This window comes from Ornithorhynchus anatinus, chromosome 9 (genome assembly GCF_004115215.2).
Source record: "Ornithorhynchus anatinus isolate Pmale09 chromosome 9, mOrnAna1.pri.v4, whole genome shotgun sequence".
In the NCBI taxonomy this organism is placed as follows: domain Eukaryota; kingdom Metazoa; phylum Chordata; class Mammalia; order Monotremata; family Ornithorhynchidae; genus Ornithorhynchus; species Ornithorhynchus anatinus.
The window spans coordinates 56,994,526-57,010,163 of record NC_041736.1 but is presented as its reverse complement, the minus strand read 5'-3'; the positions used below and the strand labels follow the sequence as shown (position 1 = coordinate 57,010,163).

The 15,638-nt window shown below is 42.4% G+C and overlaps 1 protein-coding gene across 1 annotated transcript in view; it reads right to left on the bottom strand.

The window, feature by feature from the left end:
* Positions 1 to 1,942: 1,942 nt before the first annotated feature.
* The window catches only part of PNPT1 (polyribonucleotide nucleotidyltransferase 1), a 31,605-nt gene continuing 17,909 nt past the window's right edge, over positions 1,943 to 15,638 (bottom strand). The window contains exons 14-29 of the mRNA XM_029071665.1: positions 15,248 to 15,350; positions 14,083 to 14,153; positions 13,183 to 13,219; positions 12,701 to 12,767; positions 12,528 to 12,617; positions 10,385 to 10,438; positions 9,778 to 9,884; positions 9,002 to 9,073; positions 8,834 to 8,897; positions 8,553 to 8,636; positions 8,109 to 8,192; positions 7,338 to 7,444; positions 7,189 to 7,244; positions 6,029 to 6,107; positions 4,615 to 4,662; positions 1,943 to 2,230 (exon numbers count right to left, since the gene is read on the bottom strand). Of these exons, the coding sequence (XP_028927498.1) occupies positions 2,072 to 2,230; positions 4,615 to 4,662; positions 6,029 to 6,107; positions 7,189 to 7,244; positions 7,338 to 7,444; positions 8,109 to 8,192; positions 8,553 to 8,636; positions 8,834 to 8,897; positions 9,002 to 9,073; positions 9,778 to 9,884; positions 10,385 to 10,438; positions 12,528 to 12,617; positions 12,701 to 12,767; positions 13,183 to 13,219; positions 14,083 to 14,153; positions 15,248 to 15,350 (1,282 nt within the window). The 3' untranslated portion in view covers positions 1,943 to 2,071. The remainder of the gene's footprint in view (positions 2,231 to 4,614; positions 4,663 to 6,028; positions 6,108 to 7,188; positions 7,245 to 7,337; positions 7,445 to 8,108; positions 8,193 to 8,552; positions 8,637 to 8,833; positions 8,898 to 9,001; positions 9,074 to 9,777; positions 9,885 to 10,384; positions 10,439 to 12,527; positions 12,618 to 12,700; positions 12,768 to 13,182; positions 13,220 to 14,082; positions 14,154 to 15,247; positions 15,351 to 15,638) is intronic.

The window sequence follows — 15,638 nt, the reverse complement described above, 5'->3', positions numbered from 1 at the left end:
GAATTTTGATAATCAGTAATAGAGGTGGGGCTTTTGGGGAGGGAAGCAAACTCAGGGATGTAGCTTGCAGTTCAAAACTTTTCTGCTGTAACTCTTATATCCCGGGATTCCTGCCCAATGGCCTGCTTTATTAGAATTCTTATTAGAGCTTTTCCCCCAGGAAAAAAGAAAAGCACATATTGACATGAGCCCATTAGATCAAAGCAAACATGTTCCAGTAGTTAAATCGCCGCTCTTCAGGCCAAATATTCAAGATTGCCCATGCTATTACACAAAGGGCAGATTCTAATCTTAGTTGTACCAAGAAAGATGCTGAGCCGAGGGGAGAAAGAGAGTCGTAATAATCAAGTTTTGGCAGTTCTAAGGACTGTGTTCCCAGGGTGCCCTTTGAGACTTTTTTTCCTTTCTCTGTTCATGCTCCCTCCCCCGCCAAACCCATTTCAAGTCATCATCTTTGATATCCTGTTGACATCCAGAACTCTCCCATACCCTGCTCAGCCATAGTTGTGTGGCAACAAGCCAAGTTGTTTCCTGCTGGCACACTGTGATTTCCAGCAGCGTGTCCTGATCCGCCGGCTTATATGGCTCCTGCCATAGTTTGACCGGTCTTTCCTCGATCACATGTGCTGGTGTCTTTGTGCAATCTTCCTTTCCCTGGTGCTACTGGCGTTATGTTTGTTACAGGAGCGGGGGTGGCACGGTGCTCAGAAGGCACAGAGATTCGTTAAACACCCCCAAAATACCCTGGAAATACCCTCATTTAGTAACCGTGGAAGTTTGTCCTTCACCCTCAGTAATTTGAGGATCTAGCAGTTGTCACCAATTAGTTCAGAAAATGTCCACATTTAGAATTTTAACAAAGTTTGCCAGCTTGTGGTCTTTCTGAAAGCTATGATGCTTAAAGTATTTCAAGATGCGACATTAAAATAGAAATCATTTTATAGCTCGCTCGACATGCTCCGTAAGCATTTTGTTAAAATGGGTAGTCCTACAGGCTGCTTATTACTGTATTTTCTTGAATAAGCTAGAGAATGATTCACCAGAGTAAGGTTACAGGACATTATCAACCATTACATCATCATCATCCAGCATATCTCAGTACTGATTAAAAGGTTTACTCATTAACTTCCCTTCACTTAGGCTACTAGGGAATAATTATTAAATGACTACTTGAATACTCCATGGATCAAAAGAACTAATTGTTTTGAAGTGTCTGGTCACTATTGTTTCCACTAGAAAGCTGATTATGAGTCAGAAGTTCAGATGACCAGACAAATCTCTTTGCCCTCTTAGGGAGGTGCCTGTCCATTGTAGATTGGTTATTCAAGTTCCCCTCACCCCAGTTATTTGAACTAGTTCTAGTATGGGTATCGAGTGAGAGTCAAATATCTTTCTTTGGCAAGCATCACCTGGACTTCTACCCTCTGCTGAGCTTGGTGCTGGGCAGACTCCTCTGCTAAGGAAACCAACCATCCAATCAGTGATATTTACTGAGCACTTACTTACTTGCATGCAGAGTCCTGTACTAAGTGTTTGGGAAGGTACAATACAACCAGAACAAACCCAAGCTCATTTTTTTCAAGTTTGGCAACAGCTTATATGTATTGATGGCTTCAGATGTGTGCAACCAGCCTTTGAATAAAATAAGGAGGTAGACTGCTTCCCCCAAATCTGATGGTGTTGAGGAGAGGGTGAGAGCTCTGTCAGTCCCATAAAAGCATAACCGTAGTAGAAAATGGAAACTCTTCTACCCCTAGATCTCCCTGCATTTCCCTTTTCTAGACAGTCTAGGAGGCTCCAACGCATTTCTTTCCAGAGCAGATAATGCCTTCATTCTGGCCTTTCTTTTCTACAAATCAGAGTAGCAAAATAAACATTTATGATCTTACAGCATGACCCTAGAAGGGACACGGGAACATGAACTGCTGTGTGGAAAAATGAATTATGGACCGTAAAACACGTGGAGGTTTTAATACAAATTAGAACCTATTTATACTATACACAAATCCGCATGATCGAATACATTCACAGTCTCTTCCCCATTTTGATTTTGTTTCTTTCATCACATTCGTCACTGAGAGGAGGAGCTAGCTGGCTCTGAAACTCTATCTCCCATTACAACGTTGTTTCGATCGCTCAGAGTTTTGACTACAGTTGTTGCAGGAGACTGAAGCACTTTCCGTGAAAGCCTCATTCTCCCATCAGTGGGATCGCGTCCAAAGTATTTCACCTGTGTTGGACAAAGAAACTCAATCACTTTGAAGTTTATAGCAACGGTTGGTTAGGTAACAAGTTAGAAACCTAGTATGCATATCTACCCGACTTCTAGAAGGCAGAGGCCGTTTGTTTTATTTGCTTCTATGGCACCTACGCTCAGCATGATGTTTGGTGCTTTAATACAATTTTATGAGGACAATTATAAAAATGATTAGCCTCTCATGAAAATGGCCTAGTGGATCATGCATGGGCCTGGAAGTCACAAAGACTTGTGTTCTAATCCTGGCTCGGCCTCTACTCTGCCGTGTAATCTTGGATAAGATACATCACTTCTCTGTGCCTCAGTTACCTCATCTGTAAAATGGGGATTAAGACTGTGCGCCCTATGTAGGACAGGGACTGAGTCCAACCCGATCTGCTGGTATCTACCCCAGTGGGTACTATGGTGTCTGGTATATAGTAAGCAGCGTGGCCTGGTGGATAGAGCCTGATCAGGGAGTCAAGGACCTGGGCCCTAATCTCATATCTGCCACTTGTCGGCTGTGTGTCCCTGGCCAAGTCACTTGACTTTTCTGTGCCTCAGGTCTCTCATCTGTAAAACGAGGGTTAAGACTATGAGCCCCATATGGGACATGGATTGTGTTCAACCTGATTAGCTTGTATCTACCCCATGCTTAGTACAGTCCTTGGCACATAATTAGTGCTTAACAAATACTATTTTTTTTTTAAAAGAGTGCTTAAATACCATGAAGAAAAAAAAATCACTGAATCTTATTTCCCTTGCCTAGCTCCCCAGCCTGGCCTTCCACCTGGGGAAGGGAGCCAGAAGAACATGCTAGAATCCTTCAAGGTGGAAGTGCGGACCCATCTAACATCACCCTTTTCCCCAACTCAAATCCACTCCGTACCATGCAGCTCTTGATCCTCCTGGGGAGCCAGTGGTGTCTTGTAAGGACAGCCCAGTAGAAACCTCCCTTCTCCCAACCCCATTCCTGGTTTGACAATGCTTCCCTGGGGCTCTTTCCTTCTTCTCTTCCTTCTGCTGCAGACAGAAATGCTAAGCAGGTTCAAGACTGCCTCTAGAGCCTAATGAGATGTTCTTCCCCTTGACGCTGTTTAGTGCCATTGTTCTTGTCTGTCCGTCTCCCCCGATTAGACCGTAAGCCCGTCAAACGGCAGGGACTGTCTCTATCTGTTGCCGACTTGTTCATCCCAAGCGCTTAGTACAGTGCTCTGCATATAGTAAGCGCTCAATAAATACTATTGAATGAATGAATGAATGAATGAGATACCATTGATTTTGTATTTGTTAAGCACTTACCACATCTTCTAAGCACTGGGGTAACTACAAGTTAATCATGTTGGATACAGTCCCTGACCCAGAGGAAAGCGGATCCTGAATCCCCATTTTACATATGAGGAAACTGAGGCACAGAGAATTAAGTGACTCACCCAAGGTAATTTATTTATATTAACCACCCCCCTAGACAGTAAGCTCACTATGGGCAGAGAATGCTATATTGTACTATCCCAAGTGCTTAGTACAGTGTTCTGCACACAGTAAGCACTCAATAAATACAAGTGACTGACACAGCAGGCAAGTAGCAGAGCCGAGATTAAGAGCCAGGTCCTGACTTTCCACCAGGCCACGCTGCTCCTTGCAATACATTTTTAATTATAAATTAAGTATTCATTAGGTATTGAGTATTTATTAAGCACCTGCTATATGCCAAGCACTGCCCTAAGTGCTGGGTGAGCAATAAGAGGATCAGTTCACAATTTGTCTCAGCCAGGGCTCACAAGTCTAAGCGGCATTTCCTTGGCCACCACTGCTGCAGACTCTGTAAAATACCACAGGGCCCAAGCCATGCGATTTTGGCTCCAACTGAAGCTGAAAAGCTGTTTGCCAAGGACTTCTACGCTTGCCGTATGACATGAAAATGACAAATAGATGTTTCAACAAAATTTCAGGCCTTTATATAACCCTACAGGGTCCGCAATAACATCATTAAAGATGGGTGATCAAGGTGAACACAATGCTAATAAAAACTGAATGAAATGGGATTAAACAGGATTTGGATTTTTAGATTAAAAAAACACACACATAGGGGTATTGGTCAGGCTTTTAGAATTTTTAAAATGTGAGATTAAAATTAAAAAAAAAATTTAGGTGGGGCTTATTTTAGCACATTAAATAAGATTCTCTGGTTTAGGAAATCCTTGAAAAAGGAACGATAGGGGAACTGTGGGTTTTTGAACAACCCCAGGTAACTGAGGGAATCATGACCAGCATACATTTAGACCTCCCGCTTCAGAACCCAGATAGGTTTGCCACGCCCACAAAAGGAGGCCCCCGCCTCCCCCACTTTCCACCCTCCCTGGTTCCAAAACCCATACCTGAATTTCCTGGCCAACTTCTAATCCCAGAGCACTAGGATGTCGAACCTGAAAGACAATCAGCATCCACTTAAGAATCCCATGAGATGTTCACCACGACCCGGAGGAGAACTGAATCCCAGCACCCATTTTAAATCCAAACCCACCCCGGACCAGCTTCCGTGGGCCCCGGGAGTGGGCCCGCCGCCAAAGCGATGGATGCTACGGTCACGGACTTCAGGATGACGGCAGCACACCGTCTCCATTACATTTCTAAAAGTGCATCGGAAGCCAACTCTGGTCTCGGAAATTTCCAAAATGCATATCAGTAGGTCCTCCCCCTGACCCGGATGGGCCCTCAACTGCTAAAAAAAACCCCTCATCTGAGTAGAGTGGCTCCCTCTGGAGCGCTGTTAGCTTGAGGAGTGAAGATGGATACAGCACAGCTCAATCCTCTGGTCAATCTGGGCCACGTGGGCTCTAGGTGCAGGCTCCTAACGGGAGTCCCCTGCTACACTTACCCAGGTGACAGAATGGCTCTTTTGCCAACCCTGGGCAGCGAGAACTGCAAGGATCCAGAGGGGGGCTGATCTGAGTGGGGCTCTCAATGTACCCGAATGGACTTTCACAGCAGGTGGGTTCTAGGACTGGGGGCAGCTTCGAGGGAGCTGCAGAGACCCTCTCTCTTCAGCTAAGGAGTCTTCTCCATCTGGCAGCTTCTGAAACCAATGACTGGTTTCAACTGCACAATCCTAACAAAACTGGTGACAGCTTTGGACTATTTGTTACACAGTCCTTGGGCATCTAGTGTGCCATCCCTTGACAGAAGTCCCCTGTACTGCTCCTAAGTATGATCTGGCTGTACAGAAGCAGCGTGGTCTAAAGGATAGAGCACGGGCCTGGGAGTAACAAGAACTTGGGTTCTAATCCCGGCTCCATTCATTCATTTAATAGTATTTACTGAGCACTTACTATGTGCAGAGCACTGTACTAAGAGCTTGGAATGTACAATTAGGGAACAGATAGACAATCCCTGCCCAATGACGGGCTTACAGTCTAATCCACCACTTGTCTGTTGTGTGACCTTGGGCAAGTGGCTTCACTTCCCCATGCCTTAGTTATCTCATTTGTAAAATGGGGTTGGGAACCCCATGTAGGACAGGGACCGTGACCAACCCAATTTGCTTGCATCTACTTCAACGCTTAGTACAGTGCCTGACACGTAGTATGCACTTAATACCATAGCTATCATTATTTATTAGTATTATTATTCAGAACTCTTATTAGGAGGAAGAAGGGATATGTAGGTCCAGGGCCCCGTTCTCTATTTTCTTGGGTTTTGGTCCCATTTTGACCAGCCTTGTGCAAGAAACACTTAAAATAAAGAGGCTTCACAAAAATGCATCTCCCCAAAATGCCCCCACTGTAATTTTACCTTTCTTTGATCAAGCTGAGAATTGTGAAGTAACACGGGAGTCATGTTTGAATACAGTTTTATCATCACTCCAATATCTCTACAATTCCAGAAAAGTACTTGGTTATTCCAGTAAATATATATCCACAGGTCTGTTCATAATGAATATGGCAACTGTCTTCTAAATTTTTAAAAATATTTGATCTGTGATTCAGATTTTCCTATATTTACATTTCAATTTATCTACCCAGGCACTCAAACTTTTCATTTCCAGTTGAAAAGACTAGCTGAGTTTTCCATTTCAATCTCTGTGAACGACTGTTAGGAAAGACAAACATTCCCTTTGGGAAGAGGGAAATACTGAAGAACCTCCACTTCCTCTGGATTTTCCCTTCTCAATAAAACTACTTTTCCTCAAAAAATCTGAAAAGGCAACTCTTCAAGAAGTTCCAACTGTTACAATTTTCTGCTATGACCCACTGACATTTTTTGTCATATGGAGAGAGATGGATGGGCCCTAATCCTCAGCTCTTGGTCCAGACCACTCAAATTCTTCTGAGGGAGTTTTCCCGCTTAAGAAATATTTACAAGTGGTTGGTTTTATGAAAAATATCAAGAGGGTTTTAATTCTATTTCTAGGTTAGCTACACCTGAAGTTATAAGATTATGTCACAATTATGGAATTGTAATAACTGTCTAAGAAGGTAAAGCTGATTTAAAATGCCAACATCACTCTCTGAAAACACCGAATCTAAGTGAAAAACTACTATTCTGGGGCAAAATAGGATACATTCAAACATGAAATAGATACTGGGCTACTCTGGACCCTTCTTTTCTCAGCCCAAAGTAAGAGTATGTTTAAAAATGTCTTAAAATTAACATTCAGTGGAAAAACATTTTCCTGCTGATCCTCTGGGGAAGGTTCGGATTATACAAAATTCTCTGAAAGCTATATTCAAACTATTTCCATTCCGGGTAATTGAATTGGATTTATAGGCAAACACCATAAAACCACATGCTACTAAATCTTTTTCCATCATTACATTTATAATCTATTTGAAGACAAGAAAATGAAAAAGCCATGGGTTAGGAATGATGCCCAAAGAAATGAGCACTGAGAAGATTGTTGACACCTGGATTTCAAGTGTTTTTAAAATGAACTACCAGGTATGGTGACTTACCTAATTTCAGTTATCGTGGCAGTATAGACAGCACCGAATTCCAACTGTTGCTCCTGCTGTTCAGGGCAAGACACGGCATCAATCGCAGATTCACAAAAAACTCACACAAGTAAATTTACAATGCATACATCGGAGGCAAGGGTTCTTACGTCATCTTTGCAGATTTCATTAATGAACTCTGCCGCTTCATGCATAGCAGTGGGTGTTGGGGCAAAGACAGAAAATGTCTCTTCGTCCACTTGACTGATGGTGACACCTTTCAAAAAAAGCCAAAAAAAAAATAAAATTAGAAACCCACAGAATTTATCATCCCCCGCTGCAGGAGTGCGTCGTCTGGACGGCTCTTGCTTCTGCCCAATGCAAAGAGCAGAGAGGATGAAGTGAGGGGTGAGTGAAGATGTGGGCTTCGCTAGCTCTCTCCTTCCTTGCTGTTATGGGTAGGCAGGGATCTAGGAGGAGCTGGGCAGAGGTGGGGATGGTGGGGTGGCGGATGCATTCGAGCAAGGCTGCTTTGATCTGGCAAACTGGGATGTTTCTATAAACGCGTGCGGTTCTAAGCCTACTCTTGCCTCACACCGGATAAACAGATTCATCCCTAGATTTGGGGCTGAATGGGAATGACACTTCCCTGCCCTGCAGATGTCAGAAGTTTTGCACAAGGTTTGCACATTATGGGTGACCTGGTGGAAAGAGCAAGGGCCTGGGAGACAAAGGAGCTAGGTTGCAATCCCGGCTCTGCCACTTGTCTGCTGTGTGACCTTGGGCAAGTCATTTCACTTCTCTGGGCCTCAGTTATCTCATCTGTAAAATGAGGATTAATACTGTGAGCCCCATTTGGGACAAGGATGGTGTCCCAACATTCAGTACAGTGCTCTGCAAATACAATTGATTTAAAAAATGAATATATATTCAGTTCTCACCTGTTTCAGCTTGAAGTTTTTTTATATTATATCCACCGGGGCCAACAAATTTAGCCCTTCTTGATAATGGCACCTGAACAGTTTCTGAAATGTAGAGCAGATATAAATAATCACTGTTGGTAGTGAATATGAATCTCAGTGGTGCCCGTATTCCTGTCAGATATACGAAAGGTGCCTTTGATATTCACCCCACCCACAGTCCCACAGTACTATCCATAATTTATTTATTTATATTAGTGTGTATCTTCCCCTCTAGGCTGTAAGCTCATCATATGTCTACCAACTCTGTTATATTGTCCTCTCCCAAACACTTAATACAGCACCCTGCGCACAGTAAGTGCCCAGTAAATTAGATTAACTGATTTTAGAAAGGATTTGGTAAAAATTACTTTCATTTGCTAATACTGAACTATGAAATAAAGGGTGATGTGGGCACACTATTACCTACAACTGGTCCATTTTCTTTTCTGCTTGCTCGAGGCTTTGAAATGGTCCTGTTCATAATCTGTAATATTTCCCTCTTTGCCACTAGGAGGGAAAAAAGGACAATGAAAATGTATTATCCTGAAAAGAGTAATCTGTTTCGACAAGAATGCTTATCTCTATTTTCAGAGCAGGTCGAGAAGGGGCAAAGAAAGCTCTGCTGCTTAAAGGCCTAGGTTTTAAAGAAATGGTAATAGGCTGTAGAGCACCTTTTTAAAATGGATTTATTTATTCACACTTACCTGTGGCTTGCTGAATGGCTTCCATTACAATTTTGATTGGTATCCCGGGTAATTTGATATCGGCCTGGAGTGGAGTGGAAGAGGCAGAAAAGAGCATCAATAACAGAACCAGTGAAATTGTCTCCATTGCCTTTACTAAAATTCCTCAAAGGTAAATTAAAAACATACCTGCAGTGCAGTTATTCCTTTATTAGTGCCAGCCATTTTAAAATCCATGTCACCATTATAATCTTCAATTCCCTTTAGGAGTACAAGAAACCCATTATGATATATTTTAAAGAACTTCTCGAGTTGAAAAGGCTCACAGGATTTCACAAATTCACCAAGTGTGAAATGTTTCAAAGGGCTTTTTTTGGTTTAGCTCTGAAAGGGTACTTCTGAGTGCATAGAGATGTTCAGTAAAATCTCTGCTAGATTTGTAAACTCCCTGTGGGCAGGTAATAGCTATTGTACTCTCCCAGGAGTTTAGTAAGGTGCTTTGCACAGGGTAGACGCTCAGTAAATACTACCGATTGATCTGTCTTATTTAGGACTTCTGGGTGCTTCTGGGTCTCTCCAACTTCAAATATTTTGCACAGGAGAAATTTTCTGGTATTAAAACTCACATTTTTTGAAACTTAAACATGGCTTGTCTTGGGTAGGTGCACTCGGGCAGGGAATGTGTCTGTTTATTGTTACCATGTACTCTCCCAAACGCTTAGTACGGTGCTTTGCACAAAGTAAGAGCTCAATAAATACGACTGAATGAATGAAAGAAAACACCCAACGGAGCCATTTTAGGTGATTACCTAAGAATGACTTCCAGATGAGAAAAGCAAGGGAAGGTTTTTCTGAGGACTAATAACTACATTAAGGTCTTAATCAACACATTAGGATCTTTCAAGGGATGTTTACTCTTAGTTTTAGGGGAAAAAAACACCACAAATCACTGCCAGGACACTTGCCAGGATATCTGTCATCAAACGGTAATCTTCGATTTCTTCTTTCTCAGAGTTGTTTTTGGTGATCAATCCAATTGCTACACCTGCGACAGCGGATGAAACTGGAACTCCTGAAATTTGCAAGGGAAGAGATTTCTCTCAAAAACGAACTTGGGTTATCTTAAATTTGATTTCATTTCAGTGGCATGAACAAAGCTCAGTTTTAAAAGGACAGGGCCCTGCAGCGGTTTCCCAGTGGGGGCAATCGGGTGCTGCCCAGTCTCTGGGGCAGTGGTTTGGAGCTGCTTTTAGCTGGGGTCCCCCCTGCCATAGAAGCAATCAATCACTCTGTGGCAGCACCTGCTGCTCATGACAGCTCTGATCTGATGGGATTGTGTGTAGATGAGTATAAAACAGAGAGAAAGACAGAAATGATGAAGGGTGGTGAGGAAGGTAGCCAAGGATGAGAAGGGTGTGAGGATCTAAGGAAAGACAGAGCCTTTTGTGGGATAGAGACTCTGTTCAGTCAGATTTTCTTGCACCTACTCAACCACTATCTAATTTTTCCATATCAAGTGCGCAGAAAATGCTAGATATTTTAAAGAATATACAAATAACATCATCTGTGTACCTGCATCCATTAACGCTAAACTCCCACCGCATGCAGATGCCATAGAAGAGGAGCCTATAGGAGGAATAAAACCATTACAATATAGCTCTAAAACAACATGGAAAGGTGTTTATCCCCTTTAATTAGATACAACCAAATGGTACAACCAAGGGCAAGTCACTTAACTCCTCTATGCCTCAGTTCCCTCGTTTGTAAATGGGGGTTAAATACCTGTTCTCCCTTTCTCTTACCTCCTCTATGCCTCAATTCCCTCGTTTGTAAATGGGGGTTAAATACCTGTTCTCCCTTTCTCTTACCCTGCAAGCCCGACGTGGGAAAGGGATTGGGTCTGACCTGATTATCTTGTTTCTGCCCCAGTGCTTGGTACATAGTAAGGGCTTAACAAAGGCCACAATTATTGTCATTAACATTACTAATAAAAAAAATAATCATCAGCAGTTATCTTAACCACTTATGACATTTCTTAGGAAACTGTAACAGAAGTTAACCTGACTGGCTGCAGGAGGGAAAAACGGAAATCACAAATTTACAAAACTCTCTGGGTGATTGAGCCACGAAGAGAGGCGTTTGGGAATCTGTTCGCATTCTATCAAATTAATCTCATGGCTGAATGAGAGGCATTAATAACTGACAAGCTGGAGGAGTCAGGTTTTAAAAGTCAGGAACAAAAGAGCTAAGCAGAGGCTCTGTACAGGCTAGGCTGGGCCCATAACCTCCAAGCCAAGGTTGGATGGATGTACTCTTGTTTAAAAGTAATTTTTTGGGTTGTACTAGAAAAATAGCCATCTGTTGCCTGGGGCTTTTTATGATAATCCAGTCTCTTAAATCATCTTTTAATTTTTTGTTTAATTTTTTTTTAAGCACCCTTTGCACACCGTCGCTCAGCTTTTTTCCTGCCCCTGAAACCCAAGGACAGAGTTGATTGGTGAAGCCCTCAGACCCAAAGAGGAGGACCTGATACAAATGCTTACTCGGTCTCTCAGCCAATCAACAAATCAATCTGTGACATTTAGTGAGTGCTTACTGAGCAGAACACCGTTCTCTGTTAGCTTCTTCCTGGCCTCCTCTCAGGGCCAGGGTGAAGACTTTCTTTGTGGGTCAGGGTTACCCTAATCATCAGACCTCCTCGCTCATGAAGTTGTGTAATTCTAGGCTCCCCTCATACACCATGCTTCTCTTTGCTTGGAGTCAGAGGTCATGAGTTTGAATCCCAGCTCTGCCACTTGTCAGCTGTGTGACTGTGGGCAAGTCACTTAACTTCTCTGTGCTTCAGTTACCTCATCTGTAAAATGGGGATTAAGACTGTGAGCCCCACGTGGGACATCCTGATTCCCCTGTGTCTACCCCAGCGCTTAGAACAGTGCTCGGCACATAGTAAGCGCTTAACAAATACCAACATTATTATTATTATTATTACTCTGACCCAGACTCAGATGTGTCTTGAGATGTGTTTGCAGGGACGGGGAGATGGAACGGAATGTAGAGCTGATAAAGCAGCGTGGCTTAGTGGATAGAACACGGGCAAGTCACTTCATTCCTCTGTGCTTCAGTTCCCTCATTTGTAAAATGGGGATAAAAGTGCGAGTCCCATGTAGGACAGGGCCTGGGTCCAATCTGATTAATCTGTATCTACCTCAATGCTTAGAACAGTACTTGGCACATGGTAAGCCCTTAACAAGTTCCACTATTATTATTATTATTATTGTTAAAGCTGCACTTAAAAACTCATCTCCAGGGTATGAATGTGTGGGAGGGGGGGAAGGGGACGAGGGACAGGGGATTGGGGGGTGGGATGGGGGGGGGGGGGTCTGTTGGGGGAAGGGAATCAAAGTGGTTGTCACTTCCAGATTTATCCAGCACTCTTGTCTTTGGTTGCTACCATCCATTACGGCCTGGGGGAGGGTGTCAATATGCGCAATGGCCAACACATCAGGCCAACGTGTTAGAGCTTGCTTGCAGGAGGCTCTGGTAATAAAGCCTGTTCTGGGCAGGGATTGTCTGTCTTTGTTGATTAACTGTACTTTCCAAGCGCTTAGTACAGTGCTTTGCACACCGTAAGTGCTCAATAAATACAACTGAATGAGTAAATGAATAGTCCGACTCGGTCTATGGGCCTACGAAACAAAAAGTGAAATGTTCCTACCATTGGACTCCAGGACTTCGGAAGTGACTCTCATTGTGAAAGGAAAGTCCTTGGGAACAACTGGAATCAAAGCTTTCTCTGCAAGTGCCCCTAAAGGAAGCATACAACACAGTAAGTACATAATGGTCCAAAGGTGTTCCAGCATCAGCTCAGAAGTTGGTAGTGTCACTCACCGTGTCCGAGCTCTCTTCTATTTACACCAGTGACTTTTCCGATTTCATTAGTGGCATAAGGAGGAAACTAAAAAAAACCAATAACATACACACAAAACAAAAACACACACACATACAAAAAGAGGCTTTCAGTAATATACAAAAGAAACCTTCAGAATTTGCACAAGCCAATTAATGCCCTCAAAAAGAAAATGCAGTATAGCAGATTGATATCAGGTTTAATGATGAAAAACCCACATTCTTTTACTTTTAGTATATTCACTGAAACAATTAAAGATGGGTTGAAAAATGCACTGCCAATCCACGCTGCTTAATTCAAATTTAAGTTTCAACAAATATGTGTCCTGGAAAAAAACTTTTTCCCCTCCTTTTGGATTTTTTTTCTTCAAATCTCTGTGCAGCATTTTGGCAGTGATGCAGCCCTCTAGTACTGCCTCTAGTTGTAGCCCAGAATTCCCAAATAAATAACTCAAAACTCTTACCTCATAATGCAGCATGAAATTTTTATCTTTTACTCCGCTATAAATGAAAACCAAGAGTATGTCAATTAAAAAGTCACATAAATGCAACACCATTTGTTTGCAGCATAACTGTAAAGAGAGCCTTTTATTAACTAACTGTAAACGAAAGCTTGAAAGAGAGGCAGAATGTGCAACTTTCGCTACCCTTTCCCCGCAAGGCTGTTCGACATATTTTCCACAGAAATTCAGGAGGGATAAGTTTCACTTTGATTACATATATTTTAAATCTACATTTTTAGCTGTGAGACATTAAAAACAGTTATAGAATGGGGCGAAAAGGGGTGAGTCTGGAGTTGTTGGGGTCCTGGACACTGGAATGATCCAGGGGAAGGATATTTAGTGCAGGTCAGAATACAATTTATGAAGCATGGGAAATCCTGGTGGACAAAGGACAGGACGAAGTCCACTCAAGACTGCTCAGGAAACTGTCCTGGAGATCTCAAGAATGACCAGAATAATAATGTGGATGATAATAACAACTGCACTGGTATTTGTTAAATACTATGAACAGAAAACGAATCCCCATTTTACAGGTGAGTAAACTGAGGCTCAGAAAAATTAAGTTACTTGCCCAAGGTCATATAGCAGGCAAGTGGCAGAGGTGGGATCACTGCATTAGGCCACACTGCTTCTCATCAGTAGGCTAAAGATTTCAGCCACTTAAAGTGTTTCCATTACCCTTTATGAAAAGTCAAATCATAAGACAACAGGTTATAAAAAGGCCCTGGGGATCACTTAACTGTAGCCCAAATTAAAATCCCTTAATACATCCCTACAAGTGTCTTTTATCCGTCTCTCTGTGTATTCCTTCATATCAGTTATGAGCACTGGTGGCTGTATCCTTAAAAGACATGAACTCACCTCACAGCAGATGTAATAAGATCAGACTTCATACTGGATTCCAATGAATCAAATGTAACAGTACAAAGCACCTAAAATGAGAAAATATGCATTTCTAGTATTCATTTATCAACCACTTGATCAAAGCAGTTAACAATGGAAATATCTACTTATTGTTCCTAACAGAAGATGCCACAGTCGATGGCTTCTTCTTCCATCTTAATCTTGACTCTACATTGAACATGCCAGGATCAAATCTCTCATCTCCTTCCAACCCTAGTTCTCAGTCCTAAAAGGATGGTGGGGATATGGGAAACGAAGACAGAGCATACTGTTCTAACTCTAGGAAAAGTGACCCAGATCAATTGCTTAAAAATGATTAAGGAAAAAAATCACAAAGATCAACAAATCTCAGCTCTGCCACTTGTCTGCTGTGTGACCTTGGGCATGTCACTCAACTTCTCTGTGCCTCAGTCATCTCATCTGTAAAATGGGGATTAAGACTGTGAGTCCCACCCGGGACAGGGACTATGTCCAACCTGATTACTTTGTATCTATCCCAGGGATTAGTACAGTGTCCGGACATGGTAAGCACTTAATAAATACCATAAAAAAAACATGTTATGAGACATTGAGACTAAACTAACTGAGAAGCTGGTGGATAAAGCACGAGACTGGGAGCCTGATGATCTGGGTTCTAATCCTGCCTCCGCAGCTTGCGTGTGTGATGGTGGGTAAATTGCTTAACTTCTCTGTACCTCAGTTTCCTCAACTGCAAAATGGGGATTCCGTTACTATTTTCCCTCCTACTTTACTGTGAGAACCAGGTGGTACAGGGACTATATCCACCTGGACTAATCTGTCTTCCCCAGTGCTTATAACAGCGCTTGACACATAGAAACCACTGAACAGGTACTGTAGAAAAATACAGAACACTGTTACAGTGCACATTTTTTTTTATTACTGTTAATTATATTTGCTAAACGCTTACTATGTATCAAGCCACATCCTATATTCATGAGAGCTTTGAGAGTTTTTAGCCTGGACGGATAAGGATTAGAGGATATGACCATCTAGATGTTGGGGAACAATGGTGACGACATATTACATTTTAGTTCAACGTTTTTAGAATTATAACATTTCATTGGAGCCGGAGAAAAAGTCACTTTATGCTGGCAACCATTACCTGAGTTTGGCCTCTTTGAAACAGTGCTGATCCGTGAAGGGTTTTAAACATGTCCACCTCACAGCTTATATCTCTGAGTGAGGTCAAATCTCGCCCATCACACCTTTAGTGAAAAAACACTGAATTTCAGAGTCTTACAAGTTGAAATAATTTACCGCTTGATGCTTTCTGTTCACTAGCTCCACCTCTCCCTCAGTGGATCCTGCTTAGCAAAATAGGAATATTCTCTATCCTTCACCCTGAAAAAGAATTTACTTAACTTGGGTGGGTGTTTATTTTCAAAGCTATTGTAAAATCTAGAAAAGTTCTGCCAGACACATTTTTATGATCATTTTGATCCAGAAGGGACAGAAAGTACAACCACTGGATTTGAGGGCAGGGGTCTTGTCCT